General features: G+C 39.1%; 1 protein-coding gene and 1 pseudogene across 2 annotated transcripts in view; both read right to left on the bottom strand.

The window, feature by feature from the left end:
- The window catches only part of LOC123645180 (inositol monophosphatase 1-like), a 71,803-nt gene extending 55,471 nt beyond the window's left edge, over positions 1-16,332 (bottom strand). For both annotated transcript variants that reach the window (XM_045561802.1, XM_045561801.1), the window contains exons 1-7: positions 16,246-16,332; positions 13,024-13,097; positions 12,342-12,475; positions 10,406-10,510; positions 8,722-8,767; positions 6,407-6,515; positions 4,426-4,534 (exon numbers count right to left, since the gene is read on the bottom strand). In XM_045561802.1, the coding sequence (XP_045417758.1) occupies positions 4,426-4,534; positions 6,407-6,515; positions 8,722-8,767; positions 10,406-10,510; positions 12,342-12,475; positions 13,024-13,086 (566 nt within the window). In that variant the 5' untranslated portion in view covers positions 13,087-13,097; positions 16,246-16,332. The remainder of the gene's footprint in view (positions 1-4,425; positions 4,535-6,406; positions 6,516-8,721; positions 8,768-10,405; positions 10,511-12,341; positions 12,476-13,023; positions 13,098-16,245) is intronic.
- Positions 16,333-20,793: 4,461 nt separating this feature from the next.
- Positions 20,794-22,165, bottom strand: LOC123644414 (annotated as a pseudogene).
- Between the last annotated feature and the right edge of the window lie 4,391 nt (positions 22,166-26,556).

Below are 26,556 nucleotides of genomic sequence, written 5' to 3'. Positions count from 1 at the left end.
AGAAATACAGAGAAACACAGAAGAATCTAACATGTCACTCTCAGTATGAGATAGGACAAATAGACAAAAAAAAAAAAAAACCCTCAATAAATAAGGTAGATCTTTTGTCTATATATTGACCAGGACACTCTGAAAGTAGAGAATATACTTTTTTTTTTTCAGTGCACATGGAACTTTTACAAAAATTGACCACAGACTAGGGCACAAAGAAAATAGCAGTATGTCCCATAAAGCAGAATTATTGCAATATAATAAAACTAAGGATTAAAAATGAAATTTTAATAAAAGGCCTCTGTTACAGTTTGAATGTTTGTCCCTTCTGAAACTCATGTTGAAACTTAATTCCCAATGTGGCAGTATTTAGGGGTGGGGCCTTTATGAGGTGAGTGGGTTGAGGGGTTTGTCCTTACAGATGGATTGACCCATTCATGCATTCATGGATTAGTGGATTAATGGGTTATCATGGGAGTAGGGCATGGCTAAAAAGGAATATCTGAAAATGCGGAAGCAGCTTTGGAACTGGGTTATTGGAAGACACTAAAGGAATTTGGAAGAGCAGGCTAGAAAAAGGCTGGAATTCCTTGAATAGAACACAAATAGAGATTCTGGTAAGGGCTTAGAAGACAAGAAAACTAGGGAAAGTTTGGAATTCCACAGAGATTGGTTAAGTGGTTGTGACCAGAATGCTGACAGAAATACAGATGGTAATGGCCATTCTGACACCGTCTCAGATGGAACTGAGGAACAAAGTACTGGAATATAAAGAAAAGGCCATTCATGTTATAAACTGACAAAGAAATTGGCTGAACTGTGTCTATGCCTGAGAGCTTCTGGGAAGGCCAAACTTGAGAGTGATGAACAAGGGTATCTGGCAGAAGAAATTTCTAAGCAAAATATAAAAAGAGCTGCATGGTTACTTTTGGCCACTTATATTGAGATTCAAGAGCAAAGGAATAATATAAAGACAGAATTCAAAGTGAAACAGAGCAGAAAGATTTGGAAAACTCTCAGCCAGGCCACATACAGAGTGCAAAGTGTGTCCAGGAGAGAAAACCAAGAGTTGGCCTACCAATCCTTTGCTAAACAAATTAGCACAGATAAAAGGGAGCCATGTGCTATTTCTCAAGACAATGGAAGAAAGGCCCCGAAGGCATTTTCAGAGATCTTCAAGGCTGCCCCTCCCATCACAGACCTCCTAGGCCCCTCCCAGAGGCCTAGGAGGGCAAAAGGGTTGTAGGGGACAGGCCCAGGGCACTCTTCATGGCCAGCTGCCCAGGACAATTCTGGACTGTGCTCCTTGCACCCCAGCTGTTCCACAGACACTCCAGCCAAGGTCAGGTGACTCCAGGTGTGAATCATCCCACAGCTCTAGAAGGCATAAGTTGTAAACCTTGGCAGCATCTATGTGATACTAATTCTGTAGGCTTTTGGAAAGCAAGAACTATGAAGGCTTGGCAGCCTCTACTCAGATTTCGAAGGATGTCCTCAAAAGCCTGGGAGCCCAGATAGAGACTTACTTGTCTCAGGGCAGAGCCAATAGCAAAACGTGGGGTTGGAGCTGATACAGAGAATCCCCATCAGGGCAACACCTAGTGGAGCCATGGGAGCGGGACCACCACCAGGCCCTCAGAACTGTGTGGTTACCAGCAGCATGCAACATACCTTTGGAAAAGCTTCAGGCACAGGACTCCAACCCATACCAGCAACCATGTGGGCTACACCCAGCAAAGCCATAGGGGTAGGGCTGCTGAGGCCATGGGGGCCCACTCCCTCCCAGGGGTATCACAAGGAGTCAAAAGGGAAACCAAGGGGGTAACCCAGCAACCGTTTGCTAAACAGATCAGCACCGATAGAAGGGAGCCAGGTGCTATTTCTCCAGATAATAAGAGAAAGATGCTGCAGGCATTTCAGTGATCTTCCATGCTGCCCCTCCCATCACAGGCCCAGAGGTCCAAGAGGGCAGAATGGTTCTAGACAACAGTCCTGCTACACTCTCCACCATTGGCTTCCCAAGGCCATTTTGGGACTCTGCTCTCTGCAACCCAGTCCACTTTGTGGCATCTCTTGCCCTGTTCAAATGACCCTATGTATGGCTCATGCCACAGCTCTAGAAGTGACAAGTCATAAAATTCGGCAGCATCCACATGATGCTAATTCATCAGGTTTGCAGAAAGCAAGAGCTGTGGAGGCTTGGCAGACTCCACTCAGATTCAAAGAATGTGACTGAAAGCCTAAGTGCCCAGGCAGAAATTTGTCCTAGGGCCAGAGCCACTGCAGAGAGCCGCCACCTCAGCAATGTGGAGCAAGAATGTGGTGTTGGAGCTGATGAGGAGAGTCCCTACCAGTGCAATGCCTAGTAGAGCCATGGAAGTGAGGCCTCCACAGAGTCCCCACTAGGGCCATACCTAGTGGAGTAGTGGAAGCAGGACCACCACCAGGACCCCAGGACTATGAAGCCACCAGCAGCATGTAAGGTATGCCTGGGAAGCTTCAGGAAGCTAACTACAGCCCATATGAATAGTCATGTGGGCTACACACAGAAAAGCCATAGGGGCAGAGCTGCCTGAGGCCTTCGGGCCCAGTGCCCACCCCATGTGTCAAAGAGGTGGCACATGGAGGCAAAAGAGGCAAAAGAAATTATTCTCCAGATTTAATGTCTGTCCTGCTGGGTTTCAAATTTGCGTGGGACTTGCTATTTCTTTCTTTTTGCCAATTCTCCCTTTTAGAATAGGAATGCCTGTCTTATGTGTCTACCACTATTATATCTCAGAAATTGATAACTTATTTTGATTTCATAGGACTCTGGACTTTGGATTTTTGAGTTGATGTTAGAATGAGTTAAGACTTCGGGACTATGCGTTATCGAGTGAATGTATTCGTAAGAAAAACATGAGTTTGGGTGGCCAGGGGTAAATGCTATGGCTTGAATGTACATCCAAAACTCATGCTGTAAGTTAATCCCCAATGTAGCAGTGTTGACAGGGGACCTTTAAGAGGTGAGTGGGTCATGAGGGCTGTGCCTTCATGAATGGATTAATCCATTCATGGATTAATAGGTTAATGGGTTGTCAAGGGAGTGGGACTGATGGGTTTATAAGAGGAAGAGAGACCTGAGCTAGCACACTCTGCGCCCCCGCCACATGATGCCCTGCACAGCCTCAGGACTATGCAGAGTCCCCACCAGCAAGAAGGCCCTCACCAGATGCTCCCCCTCGACTTTGGACTTCTCAGCCTCCACACTGTAAGAAACACATTACTTTTCTTTATGTATTACCCAGTTTCAGGTGTTCTGTTATGAGCAACAGAAAACAGAATAAAACAATCTTCTTGTAAAAATTTAGGAAGTCTACTCTTGAGTAAAAGCAGAAATTCGAACAAATTACAGAATTTCTGAAAAAGAATTATAATGAAAATAATACATATCAAAATCTATGGGATACACTGACAGCAGTGATCAGATTAAAATTCATAGCCTAAATACTTATATCAATAAATATCAAAGAATTAAAATAAATTTTCTACTGAAAAAGGAAAAAAAAAGAAAACAAAGTGAACCAAAACAATCACAAAGATGAAAATAACAGAGCAGAGAAGAAGAAAAAGTAGGTAAAATTAAAAAATTAAAATCCTGGTTCTTTGAAAAAATAGACAAACCACTAGGTAATTTAATCAAGACCAAAAAAGTGAAGGAAAAAAGCACAAATATACAAAATAAGAAGTGACAAGGGAAAAATAACTACCAATAAAGAGGAGCCAGAAATTATTTATAAGAGTCTACCTTCTAAACTGCTATGCAAATAATTGGGAAACTTAAAGGAAGTTAGCAATGTCCTAGGCTGTGGAAATGTTCCACATTAAAGGAGGCTAAAAGGGACATGACTACTAAATGTAATGCTGCCCCTAGACTGAGTCCTGCACTGGAGGAAGGAAAATGCTATAAAAGACATTATTAAATCAAGTGACAAACCTGAATGTGGATGGTAGCTCAGATCAGAAGTATATTTATAAAGTCAATTGTACCATGGTTATGGAAGAGAATATCCTTATTCTTAAAGAGCCATGATGTATTTAAGTTAGTCTAAAATGGTTCAGGGGTAAAAATGTATGTGTGCTCACACACATACACAGAGAGAGAGCAAGAGCAAGAGTGGAGAGCACACACAAGGGACAGAGAATAACATAACGGTAAAGCAAACTATTCCCAATGGGTAAATCTGAGTAAAGGGCATCCTATTGTTCTTTCTACAACTTTTTGTTATGTTTGAAATTATCTTCAAATAAAAAGTTTTCTAAATGACATTACAAAATTAGAATTATGTTACTGATCCCATGTCTGTTAATAAAAATCTCATTTCTAAAGGAAGAGTCATTCCTTTAAAATGTTAAATGATCTGAAACTTCAGGTGGGAAATAAAAAGAGCTTACCCATGAATAGGAATGCAAAAAAGTTTTTCCATATTAGAAAGAATAGTTCTTACAATCTCTGGTGTTCTGGAAGAGCCCAACTCAGTTATCAAGAGTGATTTGGTAATATCTAAAAATTAAAAAGAAGTTTTAAATAATCACTAGATTTTAATAATTAGACTTCTAGGAAAAAAAATTAACACTTGTAATTCAGAATAAAATAGGACATTTTTATCCTTTACCCTAGTTTTATCAAATTTGTTTCTAAGCCTTTAAATATCAAAAATACTGATAATATATAATCCCCAAGTGATCGTCTCTATAAGCATCAAAGAGTCCAACTTCAAAGACCATTCCCCTAAGAGGGCAGAATGTAACCAATTTGCCTGCATGCATGATGCCTTCAGTGGGAAATAAGTAAATATCTTAAATATAAAAGGAGTAGAAATTGGAAATTAAATTCAATAAAGAATTTATATAGAGATTTGAAATTTTAAAAAAAGTTAACATTACATGATTACATGGTAGGTCTTATCTGACTTCCATTTACTGTCAGGAGATCATCCCATGCTTCCCACTCCCCTCTGAAACATCGTCATGACTGAAACTCAGGACACATTCAACACTTCCCACGTTTCATCTCCTCCCACCAGCTGAGATGTGTGGTCACCAGCTGTGTTTGTCCCTAGCATGATTATAGCTGTTGTCCTACATCTAATGGCTGTACAATTTAATTTAATATATAAAGTGAAGAATGATTATGCAAAGGGAAAGAGTTGTGTCTATGAAAGCTAACACATTCCTTCAGTGTTAAGATGCACATTTTTTTTGAAATTAACATCTCAAAAATTAGGATGCATCACCCAATCCTTAAGGTCTTAGAATTCAGTAAAAAGGAAATGAACTAAAAATCTGCTCTGAAATTATGTGTTTGATAGAGGGGAAAACTAAAAAAGCCTAGAAAGATTCTGTACTCAGGTTGTTCTGCAAATATCTTTAAGTTCTTGCGGCACTTAAAAGAATCTGAAAGTGCAAACTGTGGAAAACGTTGGATGTGATTTATGGAAGAAAGGTAACGCAAAATGTCAATCAGCCTTGAGAAAGAAAAAAAAAAACAAAACACTTTTTATCTGAGGAATTCAAGCCCCTTTAAATTATCAGGCCCAGAGAGGCATTTAAAATATAACAGCAGTCACGTCTCACTCCCCTTGAGCTAAATAATTATGTCTTCAAGGCACCTGCTATGCGGGCTCTAGACTAACTGACGCCAAGTAGCCAAAAAAATGTCTTGTGCCCTGTGGTTCAACAATGTACAGCCAATCACTAACCAATGTTATTTCTGTAAACCAATGAATATTCCTGAAGAACAACTTTTGTAATCACCCCCTCTTCTGATTCATCCTTTTTTCTTTAAAACCTTGGGCCTCTCCTTTGTTTTCTGTAGCACTCTCCAAGGCAACCCAGAAATGTGTCCAGGGTTTCAGTCCTCAACCTTGGCCCAAATAAACTATTTATATTGATTTTGCCTGATTGACAGCTGACAGGTCGACAGCTGTCACAGAAAAAGACGACTTAAAATGTCAATCATCCAGTTCATGAAAAAAGTATGTGTCATTTTTAGTGATTCCCAGCATTAAAGAACTTTTTTTCCCAATTTAGTATATCCCAAAGGCATCAGATCAGAGGAATTCTATGAAGAATCTGAGAGGCAGTGGCTAAACAAATAAACTATGAACTCCACTAGGGTGGGAAGCCAGTCTTCATCATCTTCCTCTCTCCACCACCCAATACAATGTTGAGCCCGAAGTGTTTGCTCAATTGCATTTGCTTTTCCTGCTTCTACTCCATACTCAAAATATAAGTCAAAATAAAAGAATAAAGAGAAAATAAACATAATTTATGAATTAGTTAACACTGGGAAAACTCCACGTAAGGGAAATTAAAAACAATCAAATAGGAGTACACAATATCAACTGCACCAAAAATTGGGGACTAAACCTACCTTCTTGCTGTGAAACCTGTAGTTTCTGACCATTACAAAAGGCTCCTTTTCCTTTCCTGGCAGAGTACATCTTATCCTCCAAACAACTGTACACAACTCCAAATTCTATCTGCAGAAGAAAAACAAGTTTCCTTTACCAAACCTGAGTATTTTTCATCATTAAATCAGTACATTTCCAGCCTAATCAGACCAAGAGGTCATCAGACCTGAAATCCTTGACTCCCCTCCCATCCATGTCCAGACTTAAATAAGAGAACCCACTTTACCTCTCTCCCTCCTGCCTCAGATGAAGACAGATCTTTCCTATTTTCTAAGGTGAACGATGTTCTGATTCCTGTGCTCTCATATATTCTCTGAAAAACTGCTCCATCAACTGATCCCTCTCCGCTTGGATTTTTCTTCTGGTATCTTCTCAGCAAGTTTCTCCCTCCCTTACAGAACTTTCAAAATGGTATCCTCTCCTTTTCCCTCCACTGGCAAACAGCAGTCCACACTTGCCATCTCCTATTCTCCTCCTAATACATCCCATTTTGGCTTCTGCCCCGATCACTCATTCTTCTGAAACTCCAACACAGAGAACATCAGTGAACTCTTCCTGACCAGGTGCCTCGTCTGAAGAATTGGAGACAGCTGGCCATCATCAGTACTTCTTCAGTACTTAATTGGGTACCTCCAGGTTTCTTGCATTACTCTCTTAGTTCTCCCTTGCTCATTAATCCATCTCTGTGCCATTATTTTGGAAGGCCCCAACCTTAACAGTGTGCACCTCAGGCTTTTTTCCTTCTTCCATTGCTTCCATTTCCCCCTTAGCTCTTCATATTCTTATAGGTTGGTCCTTTCCAGCCCACAAATTCCACTATCACCTATAATTTTGGCTCCCATCAACCCATCATCATCATCACAGGAAAGAGTCTACACTTCAGAGCCTAGTCTTGGAGAAGCCTCAGTCAAAGAGGTCAAAATCACTCATTGCCTGGTCACCTCCTATTCCTTCTCACAAATCTCCTCTTTCAAATTTTATCTTAAAAACACATGCTGATTTTGGCATTTCCTTGGCTCTTCTCACTGCCTCATCTTAGTTCAGAATCTCCCACTTCCCAATATAATCTCTACCTTGCTGTAATTATCTGTCACTTTTCACTTTAAGACCTCTACTGGTTTCCTACTAAAACAAAAACTAAATGTTCCCACTGTCTGGAAGTAAGGCCACAACTAACTTAACTGATCAACCTTAACTTAACTGCTCTGGCCACTTCCAGTGTTTTCCCTCAAAGAGCATCTCACTGTTCCCCATACACATGATGCTCTTCAACTTCTCCAAGCTATTCATTCTGATTAAAATGCTTTCCTTTTCTTTTTGATCTGGCAAATCTCTAATTTTCTAAGTGCCAGCTCACATGACCAACTTCTAAGACCCCTTCTGTTATGAAGATTTCCCCAACTCACACTTGGCAGAATTGATTACAACCTGCGTTCTCAAAGTATATTTTTTTCATGGTTCCACCACACATTATTTTTACCTGTTCATACATCTAACTCTTCACTGAACTGTGAGTTCAATGACAGGGACAGCACCTAGCCCAGGGCTCTTTATATACAAAATGCTCACTTAGCTCCTTTTGGATGTTTTCACTGATTTATGCAACCCTGTGGCTAAGCTTTTATTTGTATTAGTTTGTGTTTTGATTTTTAGAAATGTCTTAACTGTTTTTTGTATATATTGATCAAACATATCACAAGTTCCTTGAAGACAGGTAGTAAGATGTTAGTAAATATCCATCACTGTTTGACCAACCAAATAGCCAAACAGCGAGAAAATGCAATAGCTATGAATGTTACTTTACCAGGCTTTAGATATGTGTATTCAGTAATGTTTAGGTTTCTAAATATACTCTGCATTTTCCAACCATGCTTTGGCCCCTACTACTTCCTGGTCTCTGAATATCTCTCTTCGCCGACACCTATTAAAGCATTCCTTTCTCAAATCCCACCTCCTATGAAGCATTTTAGATCACACATCAACTCCTATCATATCTGACTCTTTCACACATATAGTGGTGACTAAATATTGAATTGTATTTCAGGTACTTGTGTATATTTTCTCCTTACAACTCCTGATTCTCAGAAAACATTCATTTTTTTCACTAAAAATGTATCAAGACAATGTTAACAGTCTTTCCTGTAGCTTATATTCAAAATAATACATTTTACAATTGAATACAGAGACATTCCGAATTTATTATGAAGACACATTTTCTCTTGCTCAGAAAATTAGAGCAAGGCCTTTTATCAACCATACATTTAAAACAACATACCTTTTTATTTATAACAAAGCCAATTGAAACAGCTACAAAAGGAAATCTTAAAAGAAAGACAAAAAACAAATTTACCAGGATATAACTTATTTTTAATAAAATTAATAAAACTCATCTTTTCATAAGGTAAGTGCTTACAAAATGTTTCTTATAAAGTCTCATCCCTCCTACTGCAAAAATGTAAGACACAGAACAGTGTATACAGTATGCAATCCTTTGTGTAAATAGAAGGGAAACGAGCCATATTATATATACATAAATACATACATACAGGATGCTTCTACGGGCATGAAACATCCCTGAAAGAATTCACAAGAAACTGATAACAATGGTCACCTCCAGAGACGGATCCGGGAAACTGGGGACAGAAGTGGGAAAAGCGCCTTGTACTGCATGCCATTTTACATCTTCAGAATGTCAAATGCTAGAAATACAGTAACTACGTAAATATATTTCTCCAAAAAATAAAAATAAATTTTTAAAAACTTTTAAATTGATTGTGGTTAAAAAGAAAAGATTATTTTTGTTCACTTTCCCACAGCCTGAACCATTGATAGACACAAGTACTGCACTGTGCAGAATAAATTGTTGTTGTCTCTACTCCAACTCCAAACCTGGAGCTTGACATCTGCAAAGTAAACGGGCTGCATGACAGTTTGAACACAGAGGTGTAATTTCTGACTCAAAAGAGAATAAAGATGGAGAAAATAGACAAAACAGGTTCCACACAACTGTTGAAAATAAAAACTTTTAAATATTAGTTTTTATTTTAACAAAAATAGAATCATACTGTACACACTGTAGTATACAATCTTCTTTTCTTGCATTATATCATTAGCATGTTTTCAGATCTAAAAGATACATCCTTTCTATCACATATAGATTCTAGATCTTAACTTTATAGACTTTAATGGTTCTATATGTATATAGTACAGATGTGTACAACTACATGGCAACTTCAAATGTAACATCGATGTGTACTCCCACCAAACCAGGCTACTCATATAACTTTTGCAGGCAATTCCATCAGGCTTTCTTCTAGTGGTAATATACTGAGTTATAATATACTTACTCTGTGCCAGGCACTATGCTAAATCCTATATAAATGTACTAATCATTGAGTCCCAACAACAAACAATTCTATGAGGCAGGTGCCATTAATATGACCATTTTATACATTTTTTAAAACTGAGGCTTAGAAAAATTAACTAACTTGCCCAAGGTCACAATAAAAGAAACCCAGAATTGAAGCCCAAGTCTATCGATCCTATCACTCCTGAGCTTTTCAACCCTGTTTGCTCTCCTCGACTCAACTCATTCTATATCCGGGAGTGACGACACTCCAGGATCGATCTCCTTAGTTTCTTTACTGATCTCAACACAGCAATGTTGTTTACTTCCATTTTTACATGGCTCCCACAGTGAGAAAAAGAATGGTGAATAGGGCGCTTTGCAGCACAAGACAGGATCACATATCAATATTTCTTCATCTCCTCCACATCTTGTGAGAAGTCTGCATAATGCATTTTGCTCTACTATTCACTCTAAATAGACTTTCTTAGAATAAAGAAGCACAAACAAATTATACAGTTCTTTAAAGTGTATATGTTCCTCAACAGAGAGCTCTAAAAGGCCAACCAGTTAATATACCAACAGTAATTATATTAAAAATTGTAAAACATACCCATGTACAAAGTTAGTCGTTCCGTCAATAGGGTCAATGATCCATGTGGGGTTGTCGGTTAAGACACATTTTTCCCCAGCTGCCACAGACTCCTCACCAATGAAACTAAAAGCAAGAATAACAAAATCCTAACTTTACATTGCTTTCAACAATTTCCAAGCCACAACAGTTCCTTAGCTACACAGTCTACTATAAAACATAAAACTCTGTGCCCTACTTTCCCAGTGTTGCTCTTTTTCCTTTTATAAAGACTAATAAAAGTCAGGAAGCTTTATTTTATTTCCCCCCAGAAAAAATTCATGTGAAAAAATGACAGAATTCAAAATTCTAAAATATAATTCTAGGGTAAGTAAAGGCACATGCATGTGCACTCGTGCATACACCCATACACCTAAAAAGAGCTTTTGCTGCATATGAGAAATCATTAAGAAAATGTGGTGATTTTAAAAATAAGCCCATACATTCTCTAATAGTCCTCCCTTCAAGAGGTAGAGCCTAATACCCTTTGCCTTGAGTGTGAGCTAGACTTAGTGATTTGTTTCTAATCAATGAAGTGGAAATGACAGTGTAAAATTTTAGAGACTAGTTCACAAAATGGCCCTGTGTTTTGCAACTCATTCACTCTGCTTCTCCCTCCCTTTGCCACCCACCCCTCGCTCTGGAAGAAACCAGCTGCCATGTTGTGAGCTGCTCTGTGAAGAGGCCCACATGGCAAGGAACTGAGGGAAGGCACCAGCAGACAATCCTCATCCTCCAGGGGCTAAAGTGTGTCAGCAATCACACAAGTGAGTGACCCTTCAGCCCCAGTCATGCCTTGAGATGACTGCATCCCTGACCACACTTTGGCTGTAACTTCATGGGAGCCTTGGCCAGAACCATGCAGCTAAACTACTCCCATATTCTGTAATCCCAGGAAACCGTGAGATAACAGATGTTTGTTGTTTAAAGCTCTACGTTTTTCGGGTAATTTGCTTTGCAGTAATATATGACTAATACAGACAACATTAAATAATCAATGAGGAAGCAAATCACCCAAACTACTGTGTGTGCACATGCCTTCCTAAATCATGCTATGCAATAAATCTTATGGAAATTCCAAAAATGGCATCTGAGTCACTGGTTTTCTTCTTTCCTGTTTTCTTTCTACTTTCCTCTTTTTAACACTGAACTGTCCTAATAAGCATTATCATGATCTTCTTTTCTCTTTTTCTCTTAGCTGAAAACCTTATTATTGGGAAGAAATATATTTAGTAACAACTTTAAACATTTGTTCTTCTCAATGGCTAAAAAGACCAAGAATGGCCAATGGCATGACTAGGAAGAAGTACAGAATGACAGTGCTAACATTTTAAAATGGTGACAATGTTTTCGCCAAAGTTCCATGACTATAAAAGAGCTGTGAATTAGGATTTTCTCCCAAACTCACTGAAGCTACTCCTATTCTACCATATAGAGAAGTTTACAATAAAGAGAATAAAATGAACTTTGAAATGATGCCAATGACAGACATTTGTCATATTGGCTCCCCAGCACCTAAACATTCCTCTTTCTATGAAGGAATCCAAATATTCCCTCTCCCCTGCTCCCTGGCAGCTTGAGCATGAGCAAACAACCTAAGCTCAGAAACCACATATTCCTGTCCAGAATTTGTAATGATAAGTTAACGAGGTCAAGATATAAGATTGATTAAAAGTATTCAAAACCATCAGAGTCAGAGGTGAGGCCCCCAGCGCCCTCCTAAGAGATGGCTCTTGTGTGATCCACATGCACGCCTCCTCCCTCCCATGGTCCCTGCCTGAGCTGCCCAACACCCTCAAAACTAACTGCTTTTCAGCTTAAGTTAAAGTCATTTTCTAGATCTAGCATTAACATTCTTGCCTAATATTGACTTCAACCTAGGTTTCACTTTATCATTTGAAATTGAATAAAGAAATACCTGTGAGATGGATATTTTTCCCTTATGGAAGAGATAAGCATTTTTTCAACTTTTTGGTCAGTTGCGGTTACCAAATCAACTGGAGAACTTTTCAGCATAACATTCATTTCATTTTTTAGAGCTTCACGGACCACCTAGAAGGATTTTTTTTTTTGTAAGCAAACAGAAAAGGCATAAGTAATTGTAAATCAAACAAAAAGATAAAATATAGAAATGGTTTAAGATATTCAGTCTAAGCCAGGTGCAGTGGCACACGCCAGTACTCCCAGCTACCTGAGAGGCTCTGGCAGGAAGATTGTTCCAGCCCAGGAGTTCCAGAACAGCATGGGCAACAAAGCAAGACCCCATATCGCAAAAGCAAAAACAAAACAAACATTCAATCTCTCTTAAATGATATTCTTAAAAGATATCCTGAAAAATGTTTTACAAACATGTCTATAGAATATGCTTTTCATGGTTGTGACCTCTAGGTACAAAATTACATAATCTTACATCTCATTTTAGATTCACAACAGTCATCACAAAAAGTTTAATGATATAAAATTGAACTATTCATTCTACATAAAGTATATAGTAAAATTAAAACAACCATAGATTAATCAAAATATGCATTTTATTTAACAAGACAATCTCACACTGTCCACACTCATCATGTTATGGTTGACAAAGTTTTAGTTCATACCTCTCCAGCCTTTCTTGCTAGGGTTACTGCATAATCCATGCATTCCTGCCAAGGATCAGTCATCTTCTAAAAATCTTTAACACATATCAGCACCAAGTAGTTACAATTCTCTAAAAGTCTTAATCATAGAATAGTTATTTCATGGTAAAAAAATATTTTTATATAAATTACTTCTACTGTAAAAATATTTTCATAATAAAAAATATTCTATGAAATTGTCTCCCAGTCTGTCCATAGCATATCACATTAGGGAAAAAAAAAAAACTGGTTTGGAGAATGAAGAACAAAGAATAGAAGAAACATTTTTAAAGATAGGTAAATGAGTGGAAAATAAAGTAAAAATAAGAGAAAAAACACTGGAAATACAGAAATAAAAGAAGTTTGAAAGGAAGGAGAAAAAGGCACATGTACGAACTGAATACCAGTTAGGTGCTTTACACATGAGATTTTTCTTTTTAATAAGCTTGTAAAGAACTTAAGGATCAGAGATGAGAAATAATTTGCCCAAGAATATACAGAGAACACAGTCAGAATTTGAACTCAATTCTGATTTTAAAGTCCATCATTCTTTCTCTTATAACATTCTGAGAAAAAAAAAATTCTAGGTACCCAAAAATAACAAAAAAGAAAATTTATTTCCCTGAGATTCAGAGAGTGGAAAAAAAAAGCCCATATTTTTGTCCTCTGAACTCTAGCTTTTCACTAACTTCTGAAGATTAAAATAACTCACCACTGGCTTGACCACACTCTAAAATCTGTACCTAGCACAGTGAAGCTTTTGAAGCTATCAGACTCAAAAACTGTGGCATCTTTTACAAAGCAACCCTAATTTTGTCTCTTTTACAACTGAGAATAACTGAGAGAGTTGCATCTTAAGGACTACTCAGAAATCCCTATCTTGGTGCTTACCTTACAGGAAAGGGGAGAGGAAGGAGGGGGAAGGACCCATATAGTGAGTTTCTGCTGGTTGGTTTTTTTCGTGATAAAAGCATTTAAAATTTTTTTTAAAGAAGTCTACTTTCTGAATTATATAAGTAACTCCTTAGAGCTCTTCAAGAATTATTTCCAAACTTTTTTTTTTTCGTTCTTACTCCCATTCCACTCTTCTAATGTTAACAAAACTAGATGTTTTCAGCTGCATCTGCTTCCTGCCATAACGGCTCTCGCCACTCACACCTCCAACTTCTAAGAGCACTAACATAATCCATTGATTCATTGGGGTCCATTTCAAAAGCAACCCTCTGTTCTAGGGATTCTCCACCCAGAATTCACTGTTTGTTTAATGGTCCAATAGATGTTTGCTGAATATCTATTATACGCTATATGCTGCACCACGGGGAGGAAAACCAGGTCCTGGTCACATTTACTCTCTCATGGAAAGTCAGATATTAATCAAAAACTCACTGAATACATGCGAAATCATAAGTGTAATAATAAAGGCTATGGAAGAAAAAGTGCAATGAGAAGCATGTAACAGGGGAGCTTTCACCTGCACTTAGGCAGCAGATCAAGTTTCCTTGAGGACATGATTAAACCAAGATAGGAAGGAGAAGTGAACAGGTATTACCTAACACAACTGCAGGATGCCTGATACATGAAGAGTAACTGCAAGGCCTAATATGACAGGTCAGAGATCAAGTGAAACAGGGAAGGTTGATGCTCAGGAGGTAGTAGGGACCATCCCTTTCCAGGGCCTTAGAGAGAGGATTCTGATTAGACTGCCTTGAAGAAGCACTTCATTGTGGCTACTGAACAGAATGGACTGGAGGGTGGAGGGAAGGACAGAGAGTGGGTGTGGGTAGAGAGTTGATTTAGATTCAGAATATAGAAGACCAGAGGAGACCCAACGTTTGACTTAAACTTGGGATGGGGAGGCGGGGAGTCTTGTTGGCAGAGAAGTTAAGAGAGTCAAGAGACATCTGCTTTGGGAGAACATTGGGGAGACTTAGAAACCGATTGGCTATGGGGTATGGGGAAAGGAGGAGCTCAGGGATGCCCAGATTTCCCATTTTGGCAATTGAATGGATGATAGTGACATTTATTAAACAGGGAGCAGCAGAGAAGACTAAAGATTGGGATTTGGTAGCAGGTTAGAAGATCAAGAGTTTAATTAGCAGAGGATGAGGGGCATCTGTGAATTCAAAAGGAGATGTCAATTAGGCAGCTGAACACAGGCATCCTGAGCTCAGACTGCAGCTATAAATACATAAGTTATTTGAGTAGGGAGCAACTGCAGTCCTGAGTCTGAACTTCATTGGACAGGCATGACTGACAATTGTGGAGAAATGTGATCCCACAAAAAGCATAAATGATCTAATACTAATAGATTGAGTGAGGAACACAGCAAGGCCTGTCTCTTCTTGGCCCCCCTGGGCAGCATTCCTTTCTCCAGGGTATGGCGTAGGACCCCTTCTGAAATGGGGGTCTTAAAACGTACAATCTGATAAGATAGGTCAGAGAATTTCTTTTTGGTCAGCGCCAGCGCGGAAAGGCTGGGGAAGATTCCTGCCTTAGGGAGAAAAAGGGGCAGGTGAAAGAAGGGCAGGAGAAGGTCAGAGAGAGATTCCATTTTCTGAGGCCTGCAGCGCCCAACGTTTTAACTACAGATTGTAACAAATGCTGTGACAGTTACGAGTCTGGAACCGTGGATGAAATTCTATACATAAATCATAATATCACAATTAATATTTCTTGACGGTAAGGGGCCATAGTTTTACTCACTTCATTTTCCCAAAGGCATAAACACATGAAAGTTTCCAACCGTGTCTGTCCTGGTCACACACAGCCTTCCCAGCAGCGGGAGCCAGGCGACCTTCCTCTCTGTCCCCTGTCCCCAGCAGCGCGACAGCGCACAGGATGAGAGCTGGGGCGCTGCCCCACCACTGACAGTGCCTACCTGACCCTGGGAATCTGCCAGGTCTCTCTGAGCTTCCTCGGAATTGGGAAAATTAAAAGGGGGCAATTATTCTACATAAACTGCCACCGGGTTAGGAAACCGCTACGCAAACGTCAGGACTGCCCCTGGTGCCCCTCGACAGGGCTCCGGACGCACCGCAGGGCAGAGGTCACCCAGACGCGGCCTCCGCCCCGCGCCGACCCCGCCGCGCCGACCGCGCTCGCCCTCGCCCCTCCGCCCGGGAGCGGCCGCCCCTCCGCCCGGGCCCACAGCGCCCACTGAACGTGGAGAGGGTGGCGAGGGGCGGAGGGACTGTACGGTCTCACCTCCAGCTGCAGCGCGTCCTGCTGGCTTGATGCCGGGAGCGATCCGGGGCTCAGCGCTGGGAGGAGAGGGGCTGCCCCGGACAGAAAGTCCCACCCTCTTAAGCCCCACCGGTGAGGGGCGTGGCTGCTGTGGCCCCGCCCACTCCCGGAGCCCCGCCCCCAGCGCCCCCCTGGGAGGCTTTGGCCTTGCCTGGCTGGGTCGTGACCTGCCTGCCTGGCGCATCAGATATGGCCTCTTTTTTCTTATTTCTGGCTCTTCTTACTTTCTCCTGCTTGTCTGTTCTATTCTAATTTTTTAAAAATTCCTTTCCTCTTTATTTTGCCCATTCCTTCTTTGGTCTTCCATTCATTCACGTTTTCCCATTTCCCTTTCTTTCTCCGTTTCTCTCATTTATTCCATACTGCTATGTTGACAAAGCACAGATTGGAGTTATGACTCCAGGTGTGCAGCTTTATTTGCCAGACTTATACTAGGTAAACCTATACAGGTTTCTTTCTTTCCTTCCCTCGTTTCTTTCGTTCGTTCGTTTTTTGTTTTATGTTTTTGGGTTTTTTTTGTTTTGAAAACTAATAATCGAAAACCAACTGCCCCTATTCCCGATATTTCCTTTGCATACCATTTATTGAGGACTTACCATGCTTCAGGCAATTCTGTTTTTATATGCATTATTTTGCTTAAAGGTTGCAACAGTTCCATGAGGAAGGTGTGATTAGCTTCATCATACAGATGAGGAAACTGAGGCTCAGAGAAGTAAAGTGATTTGTCCTCAGGTCATACAGCAAGAGCAGGAAGTAAAACACTCTGACTCCAGAGTGGTGGGGCTCAGAAAACAATACCCCAGAATAAAGGCCTTAGAAGCAAAAGATTTCTCTAACCTTCTCCCATCCTCCTGTCTCTGGCCCCCTCGGTCTCCCCCAAGACCAGCCATAGAAGCAAGAATTCCTCCTCTCTAAGGCAGGTCATACAAAGAAGAACCCCTATTCCCCAAAGCCAGCCATAAAACCTGAAAATATTCCTCTAACTTTCCCCCTGTCTTTCTGTGTAAAAACTGACCATAAAGAAATTATCTAACCCATCTTTTCAGATTGTAGGTCATAAGACCCCCCATTCCAAAGAGTGTCCAGCCCAATACCCAGAAGGAAGGAATGCTGCACAGAGAGACCAAGAAGAATCTAAACAAACAGGCATTTCTGGGTTTTTCCACTCATTAGATTATATTTTGACATGGCTGTCCGTACTTGGTTGAACCTAAGCATAAAAATGGACTCTTTCCCTTGTATGGTTTGGGTCTTCATTCTGAAGGCTCCCAGGTCACAGAAAACCATGATCACATAAACTTGTATCCTTTTCTCCTATTAATCTTCCTTTGGTCAGTTGATCTTCAGGAAACCTTCAGAGGGCAAAAGGGAAGTTTTCCCTTGGCCACTACAAAGGTCCACATAGCAAGAATATGTGGCACAATGAGGATGCTTTATACGAGGTACAAGGGCTAGTCTATGGTCCTTAAAATATTTCCTCTTCTTGAAAAGGTGGCATCATGGTATATATATCATCATAATGCCAAAAAGATTGTACAGATAAAAGATGTCCTCGCTGTGACAGGACCAGGAAAGTGAGTTATCTGACTCCTTGCTTATGAAGTGATTGTTTCCCTTACTTTAATCAAAAGACAAGATGTTAAGGCAGTAGAATGATGCCCTGTCTGTGACCACAATACTCCTCCAAACCCACTGTAACCTTATTCCCTCCATTCTATCCCCCATCCCCTGCCTGAAACGCTGAGGGTGTCTACACCACCACTTATCTTCTGGTCTCTTCTCTCTAACTTTCTGTCAGTTCAACCATGTTTGCCCTTGGTACTCTCTGAACTGCTCTATACGGGCTTCTCCCTAGGCTGGCATAAATCCTACGCTTTATTCATGGTCTGGCTCAGGCCCCTTCCCTTTGAGAAGCCTCCTTGACCACCAGGCCCTCACTAATCTCATCTCCTACTAATTTTCTACCCAAATATGAACTTAAAAATTGTTCCAAGAAAAATGAAATATTCAGCCAGGATGTGGTGCCTCATGCCTGTAATCCCAGCACTCTGGGAGGCCGGAGTGAGAGGATCACTTGAGGTCTGGAGTTTGAGACCAGGCTGAGCAAGAGTGAGACCCCATCTCTACAAAAAATAGAAAAATTAGCCGGATGTTATAGCACAAGCCCATAGACCCAGCTACTCTAAGCTGAGGCAGGAGGATCACTTGAGCCCAGGAGTTTGAGGTTACTATGAGCTATGATGATGCTACGTCATTCCAGCCAATGCAACAGAGAGAGACCCTGTCTCAAAAAAAAAAAAAAAAAAGGATGTAAGTTAAATTTGTACAAATTTAATTCTATTTTATATGCCTAAGTGGAGATTTCTGTTGAAGGAGTAAAATATTCCACAAAGGCAATTATCATTTTAGAAATCAAAATAACCATCCACCATCATGCCAAACCAGGTCTTTTATAAATCTTGTTAATCATATGCTGGATTTGGTGATATCAGACAAAAAGAACTTTGGTTGTCTTATCAGCTGGCAAAGTAAACAAAAATTCCCTAATTCTATGGGGAAGATGCTGAATAACACTGATAGAAAAGTGTTGAATGTTTTAGGCTCCAAACACATTTATGAGATTGCTATATCAAACCAGCAGCAGATATATCATGGCTGGCAGTTAAAACTCCCATAAAATAATAATAATAGTTAACACTGTGTACTTACTATGTGCCAGGCACTCTTCTAAGCACATGACATACATGCTCTCATTTAATTCCTGTGCAATCTCATGGAGTTGACACCATTGTCTTCATTTTTTTAAACGAGGAAACTGGACTGTAGGGAGATTAAGTAATTTGCACGCAATCATAAGGCTAGGAAATAGGGAAAGCAGGATCATTTAGAGTGATATTTCCTATTGTTGATGCCCACATTTTCTTTGTAGAAGAGTGTAGACTGGACCTAGACACTAAAAATTTCCAGTGAAAATTCAAAAGTGGTATTAAAAAAGCACATTATTCATTCGGGCCCTAGTCTGTGCTTCAACACTCTATTTGAATAAACACATAGAGAATATTGTGCTAGACATCATGGGGAGTATCAAAATGAATAAATATAACCCTTATGCTCAAGGATTTACAGCTAGACAGGAAGAATACTACAGGAACACACACAGCTGTAAAACAAGCCAGGTTGGCTGGCATGAGCTAGAGCATATTCATGACATACCAAGTCGTTTGCAGCAAAGGCTGTGCTTAAAAAGTGGGCGAGGAGATGAAACCGGGAGGCTAGATTAAGATCAGATAGTGGAGCGTAATAACTTCCTCACTAAAAAATACACACTTTCTTTAGAAGGCCAAACAGCTTCATTGCAGGGAAATTACATGGTCAAAGTTAGATGTCAGGAAGATTACTCCAGCAATGGTTAGAGGGTGGACAGAGAGGCCAGAAGGCAGTTTAGAAAGGCTTAGGGAAGAAGTGATATAGTGCAGAACAAAAGAGGTAGCACTGCGAGTGGGGAGGAGACTGATACAAAGATATTATAGGACATTTTCCATCAGAAATAGGTCAACTATAAAAAATAAAAAAAGGCCAGAAGAAAGAAAAGGAAGAAGAGCTGATCCGTGTTTCGGGGTAAAGGGTAATAATGTCTTTGGTGGGAGATGAGGAAGATAGGAGGAAGGTGTAGCTCTGAGAGCAGACATGCTACATTTACGTTAAGACATATTGATTTTGGCCTAGCGTGGTGGCCCGGCAGTGGAGTGTGCCTGCAGTTCTAACTCAGGAGGACCACTTGAGCTCAGGCATTTGAGGTTGCAAAGAGTTATAAGCATGTGACTGCACTCCAGGCTATTAAAAAACAAAAAGACATGTTGGTTTTGATGAGCCAGTGAAAGGTCCAAATAGAAATTTACACAGTCATTCACTGAGTGAGCAGTTACCAATGTCTTTAATATGGACATCCCTTCTGTAAATACTTAGAATGTAGTATAATTGCTACAGGAGGAGTTTTCTACTGCTTCTTCTCACTTGAGACCATAATGAAGTATAACATACACATTCCACTCTAAAAAGATTCCCGAACAAATACAGTTGAAAAGTTGTCTCCTTCCCCTTTGAACTCCTGTGTAGCATTTTCCATCTGTACTACTCATGAGGTGCTTAGCACACATGATTACATATGTATCTATATCTAACTATACATATTATATATATATATATACATAAACTGTACAAGGGCTGTCCATAAAGTATCCAGCCATTGTTAATATAATTTTTCATATTACATGGCTGGATACTTTTTTTAGACAGCCCTTGTATATATAATTACATATAACTATATGTATAGTTATATATATATATATTCCTTCCTCTCCCCATTGTCAAATTTTGCCCACATCATAAGTGGCTTGAGAACAGGCATCATTTTAGATATTCTTTGAATTTCCCACAGAAGAGTAGGAATTCAGTAATACTTTAAATTTTTCCAGGTATCAATGAATATTGATAGAAATATCCTAATGCTTATTTTACCAGTGATATTGTTAAATAAATGTTCATCTGGTTGCAAGATTGAATTACAGGTGTTTCAAACAGTATGGAAGAAACCTTTTTGCTTTTATTTTCTACAGTGAGGAGACATCTATTGTTAGCCTTGTAGACCAGAAGGATCAGCAACATTTCACATCCAGAACACATGGCTACTGTAAAAGGAGCCACAGAGGCTAACTCTGCCTTGGACTGTGAAAAAGAGAGCTGAATGATGGCGAGGGCTAAGAAACTATTTAATATCCCACTTTCAATAGCAACCGTTTTACAAACAGGAAGAGGCAGCATACAAACTTTAGCAAAGGAGTACCCAAACAACCTCATAGCAGGAACTAAGAGAACCCCTGGGTTGACTGTTCGTAGAAACATTAATCCCACTCTGAAAGTCAAATAAATCCCTATAAACATTAAAATGAAACTCAGAGGTCTAGTTATTCTCTCTAAGAAGATTGCTTTTTCAGGTGTTCTACACTTGATGACTATTCCAACTGCTATTGGTATAAGTATGAAAAGGAGGGTGGACACAATTTTAGAAACAGGAATATGAAATGTACCCAATAACCCTAACATCTTACTGTATATGTAAGAATTGACAGGCATCATTATCAGAACCAGTAATGTTGATGTGCAAGTCATCAAAATGGCCAAAGTGACATCTCCTTCTAGAAGCAGAGCAAAGAGATAGCCCCCACCCCCTCCTGGGCATGTGCAGGTCATTACAAATCCAAGAGCTTGTGCCTCAGGCAATGCCAAAATCTGAGACAAAAGAAATCCACAAAATGGCATAAGAAAAAACTGTGTAACTGCTACAAGAATTATTGGCAAAGGTCTCTTCCATACTGTTTGAAACACCTGTAATTCAATCTTGCAACCAAATGCACATTTATTTATTTAACAATATCACTGGTAAAATAAGCACTAGAATATTTCTATCAATATCCACTGATGCCTGGAAAAGACTGTCTTTTGTTTGTTTGAGCACTTTGACTCTGACATTGTTTATTTCTTCAATGAGTCTTTCTTGCCTACCTTCAGAATCCCAGAGCTGAATGGTCAAATTCGTTTCTCCTTCTTCATCTGTCGCTAGCTTTATGCTAAAGTTTGTAACATCTGATGAGGTCTTGGTCACATTCACCACTTGAAACATTTTAGGGTCTTCCAATTGCACAAAGAGGTAGCTGGAATTAGACTGTTTTTATCTGTTAGCTTCACCTTACAGTGATGGTTTCTTCAGTCTTTGTGAAAAATTGTTTCAGTCTTCTCAATATTCAAAAAATTGAGAAATGATTTCTTTCCTTCTCAGAGTCACAAACAACAAGCATAGGACAATAAAAACTTTTGTAATCATTTTCAAAGCTTAAATAAATCATACCTGCAAAACCAATTTTTAAAAACTAAAGAACATTCTTTGCACAGTTGTTCCTGTGATGGTCTGAGGCTGAGTTAGGTAACAGCTGTTTTTTCTGGATCAAAATCCAGTAGGAGGGACTGCTGTACTTTTCAAACAAATATAAAGCTATCTAGTGAGTGACACAACCTGTTTAACTTGTAGGTAAGAAAATTTAAAAGCCATGGCATTTATCAAAGTCAATTTAATACAACAGAAACCTAATCCTTTTCCTCTTGACTACCTCATTTCCACTAACGAAAAAATCAGCCTCTTATTTACTGTAATTTAAATCCTTGGTGTCATTTTTTCAGTTCTCTTTCTTGCCATGAAAAATTTATACTAAAAGCAGTCAGGATCAAAAAGTCTATAACAAACATTGAAGAGGCCTGGAGGTCGGTGTTAATATTTTATTCACTCAAGTTAAAATCAAATAAATATTCACTGAACATCTGTTTGCCTGAGGCACTGAGCTGGTGGCTGGCCCTATTGCAGGGATCGAGCCAGAAGCAGTCTCTGCTTCCCTGGAGCTTAGTCAGGTGGCCTGTTATCAACAGTTAGAAAACTGCGGAGCCCATAAACTAGCCTTGACAGCATCCTTAGGTTGCTAATAGTTTTCCTACAACTCTAAGGGGTGATTGTATCCTTCAGGCAAAAACTGAAACCGTTTTTGGTGTCCTTAGGTAGGAAAATAATTTCCTGAATGGCTACCAGATAACTTGGGAACAATGGAAAGTAGGTGCCTGCTACCATGGCCAAAGGTAACAGTCTGGTTAAGAGGCCACTGCTACTGGACACTTGAACCCTGGCACAATGCGGCAATGGAAAGACACTGCATTAATTCTAATCTCTTGTTCCTTCTTTGTAACACTAATTCCTATTCACAGTGATGGGCAAGAACATTCAAGTGACCCAACTTAGGTCATATCCCTTGGTTGCCAGGGATAAGGAAAAGCATTAGGCTTTTGGACTTCAACCCACAGACTCACACAATTGTGTATTTCCAAACAAGGGGAGGGTGTTCTGATGCTAAGTGGAAAACAAACAGAAAAACAAACAAACAAAAACCCAAACACAACAACTGTCTAGCCTACAGATCTAGTAGTCTCTAAACACATGACCATTTCAGCGGGTCCTTAATGAAATCATCATGCAGTCTGTGTTAAATGAAAGGACAGTTTATATTAAGTACTTCAGACCATATTTTCCTCTTAAAAATTGTGAAAGCCATTTTTATTAGACATTTTGACAAGTTTTTAAAAAAATTTATTATTTATGTAGGTTGATATTTTGAACAAAATAGACTTTAGATCTCAGGAATTTTCTTTCCATGTACCACATTAAAAAATACAAGATATCTTGTCCCAAATGTGAGAATAGTGAATGAAACTAATATGTGCAGTGACATTTCAGTTAAATTCCCAGGGAATTTCCCTAGTTTAAAATGACAAAAACCAAACAAACATACAACAAAAACTTTACAAAGCTAAAGTTATCTTTACAGTTATGTGACCAAATATCTTGATTCGCAATTTTTGTTGCCCAGGTCGATGATGTGAAATATGTCAATATTTTTCCCTCAGAATCCCCTATCTGCAACCTTTTCACTTCTTCAGGTTCTCCAAGCCCTTTCCTTATCTGAAACTATGGGGACTAAAACCAGACAAATCTAGGAAAAATTTGATAATCTATCACTCACACAAATAAGGGGTCTTCAAAAAGTTCATGGAAAATGGGTATGATGACAAAATGATGTGTGATTTCAAAATTTTTTTGCACCCAATAAACTTGTACTAACTTGTTTAACATGGCTAAATAGAATCTAGTGTGAGGCATGAAGAAAGATAACATATCAGTTTGAAGAGTCCCTTTTATCAGAGCAACATGAATTCTGCTAAAATTGAAGCAAGAACAAACATCAAATGTATGCAGAAGATTGGGTGGAATAATGGGAAAATTATCAATGCTTTACAAAAATTTATGGGGACAACAGCCCCAAAGAATTCAGAAGTTTACAAGTAGATAATTTGTTTTAAGAAGGGACGAGGTGATGTTGAAGATGAAGCCTGTAGCAGTAGACCATCCACGTTAATTTGTGAGGACAATATTTAACTTGTTCATGCCCTAATTGAAGAGGATGGACAATTAATAGGACCAACAATATCCAACACCATAGACATCACAATTGGCTCAGTGGACACAATTCTGACTGAAAAATTAAAGTTGAGCAAACTTCCCACTCAATGGGTGCCAAAACTGTTGTGGCCAGATCAGCTGCAGAAAAGAGCAGAGCTTAAAATGGAAATTTTAAACAATTAGGATCAAGAGACAAATTCACAAAATAAAACAAAACAAAACAAAACAAAAAAACCCATAAAGAAAACCAAAACAGGAATGAAAGAGCTTAAAAAAACTTAAAATATTGATATGTCAATGAGAGACATAAGTGAAATCAATACATTTGATAGATTTAAAAGAAAAACAATTTACATAGTAGATTGGTTATTTATAAAGTATAAATATCTATTATATTCTAAGAGCCTCTATAATTGACTAAACAAAATGAAAAGACAGCCCATAACAGAAATGATCAAAGGATGTGCATGGGCAATTCAGAGAAGAGCAATTCCAAATGACCAGAAAACATATTAAAAGATGCTCAGACTGGCTGGGCACACTTGTGGCTCACACTTGTAATCCTAGCACTTTGGGAGACGGAGGCAGGAGAATTCCTTGAGGTCTGGTGTTCAAGACCAGCCTGAGCAAGAGCAAGACTATGTCTGTACAAAAAAATAAAAAAATTAGCCAGGCATGGTGGTGTACACCTGTAGTCCCAGCTACTTGAGAGGCTGGGGCAGGAGAATCGCTTGAGTCCAGGAGTTTGAGGTTGCAGCGAGCTATGATGACACCACTGCATTCTAGCTGGAGTGACAGAGCGAGACCCTGTCTCAAAAAATAAATTTTAAAAAATGCTCAAACTGAATAGCAGTGATGGAAATGCAAGTTAAAGCAATTATAAGATATCTTTTATAGCCACCACACTGAATTTAAAAGAAGTGCTAACAGCTAGTGGAAACCATGGGAGAAGGATACTCTCACGTCTGGCCACAAGAGGCAGTATATTGAACTGGTTAGGATGGTAGGCTCTTACCACCTGAGTGATCTTAAGGAACACTTAACTCCAGATTACTCATCTGCGAAATGAGGATAAATATATTGCAGAAAAGTGATAAGTACTAAAGAAGATATAAAATCTAGAACCACAAAACAATTCATGGCAGAGGTAATCGGTCAATAAAGTTTGACTATTATAATTATTGTTAGTAGAAATGTGAATTTTTGCAACTTCTTTCTGAAGTTGTTTGGCAATATGTACTAAAATTTAAAATACACATAACCTTTGACACAGCAACACACTCTTGGGAATTTATCCCACAGAAATAAAAGTATCAGACTGTGGATACTTAGCACTGTATCCAAAACTGGGAGCAAAGTAAATGCTCATCATTAGGAAAATGGCAAAATAAATCACAGTACACCTACACACAGAATATGATGAAGCTGTTAGAGAAAATGATTTAGAGTCATATCTGCTCATTTGAGGGAATTTCTACTAAGCATTAATGAGAAAAGAATATATAGAGAAGAGGATATATAATCCACCCAAAACCTTCTTTATTTTCACTTTTAGCCCGATATATGGACTAAATGAATGATTCCATTTTTACAAAATGATGACTTAAAGACACTCCTTATGCTTTTCATATATATATTAATACAAGTAGAATACATTTCCATTTATTTAAAGTTATACACATGTATACACACTTATATACATGGATGTATGCATGTATATATATGCATACATATGTGTATATATGTGTTTTTATATATTACATATGAGAATATATATATATGAACACACATAAACACACATATATCTCTATACAGATGCACACATTTATGATAAGGGGAAAAACTTATATTTAAAAACTTGTGGAACGCTCTACGATGTATTATTACATGTGTGAAGAACACTGTTGCCGAAGCCTGACTGCCTGGTTTCAATTCACAGTTCTCCACTAAGAAGCTATTATATGTCACTAGCAAGCTATTTCATCGTTTCGGGTAAGAGTTAAGAGTGCATACCTCATAAGCTTGCTGCAAGGATGAAACATGTTAGGAGAGTGCCTGGAACAAAGTAAGTGCTATAGATGTTTTTATTATTATGCTTTAAGTAATAAAAAATTACAAAATAATGTGAATAATATTATTGGATACTTCAGAGCAGGTCATATCAACTTTGTCACTATTAACATTTTGGACCAGAAAATTCCCTATTGCAGGCCACG

This window comes from Lemur catta, chromosome 9 (genome assembly GCF_020740605.2).
Source record: "Lemur catta isolate mLemCat1 chromosome 9, mLemCat1.pri, whole genome shotgun sequence".
In the NCBI taxonomy this organism is placed as follows: Eukaryota; Metazoa; Chordata; class Mammalia; order Primates; family Lemuridae; genus Lemur; species Lemur catta.
This window is presented reverse-complemented; position numbering and strand designations above follow the sequence as displayed.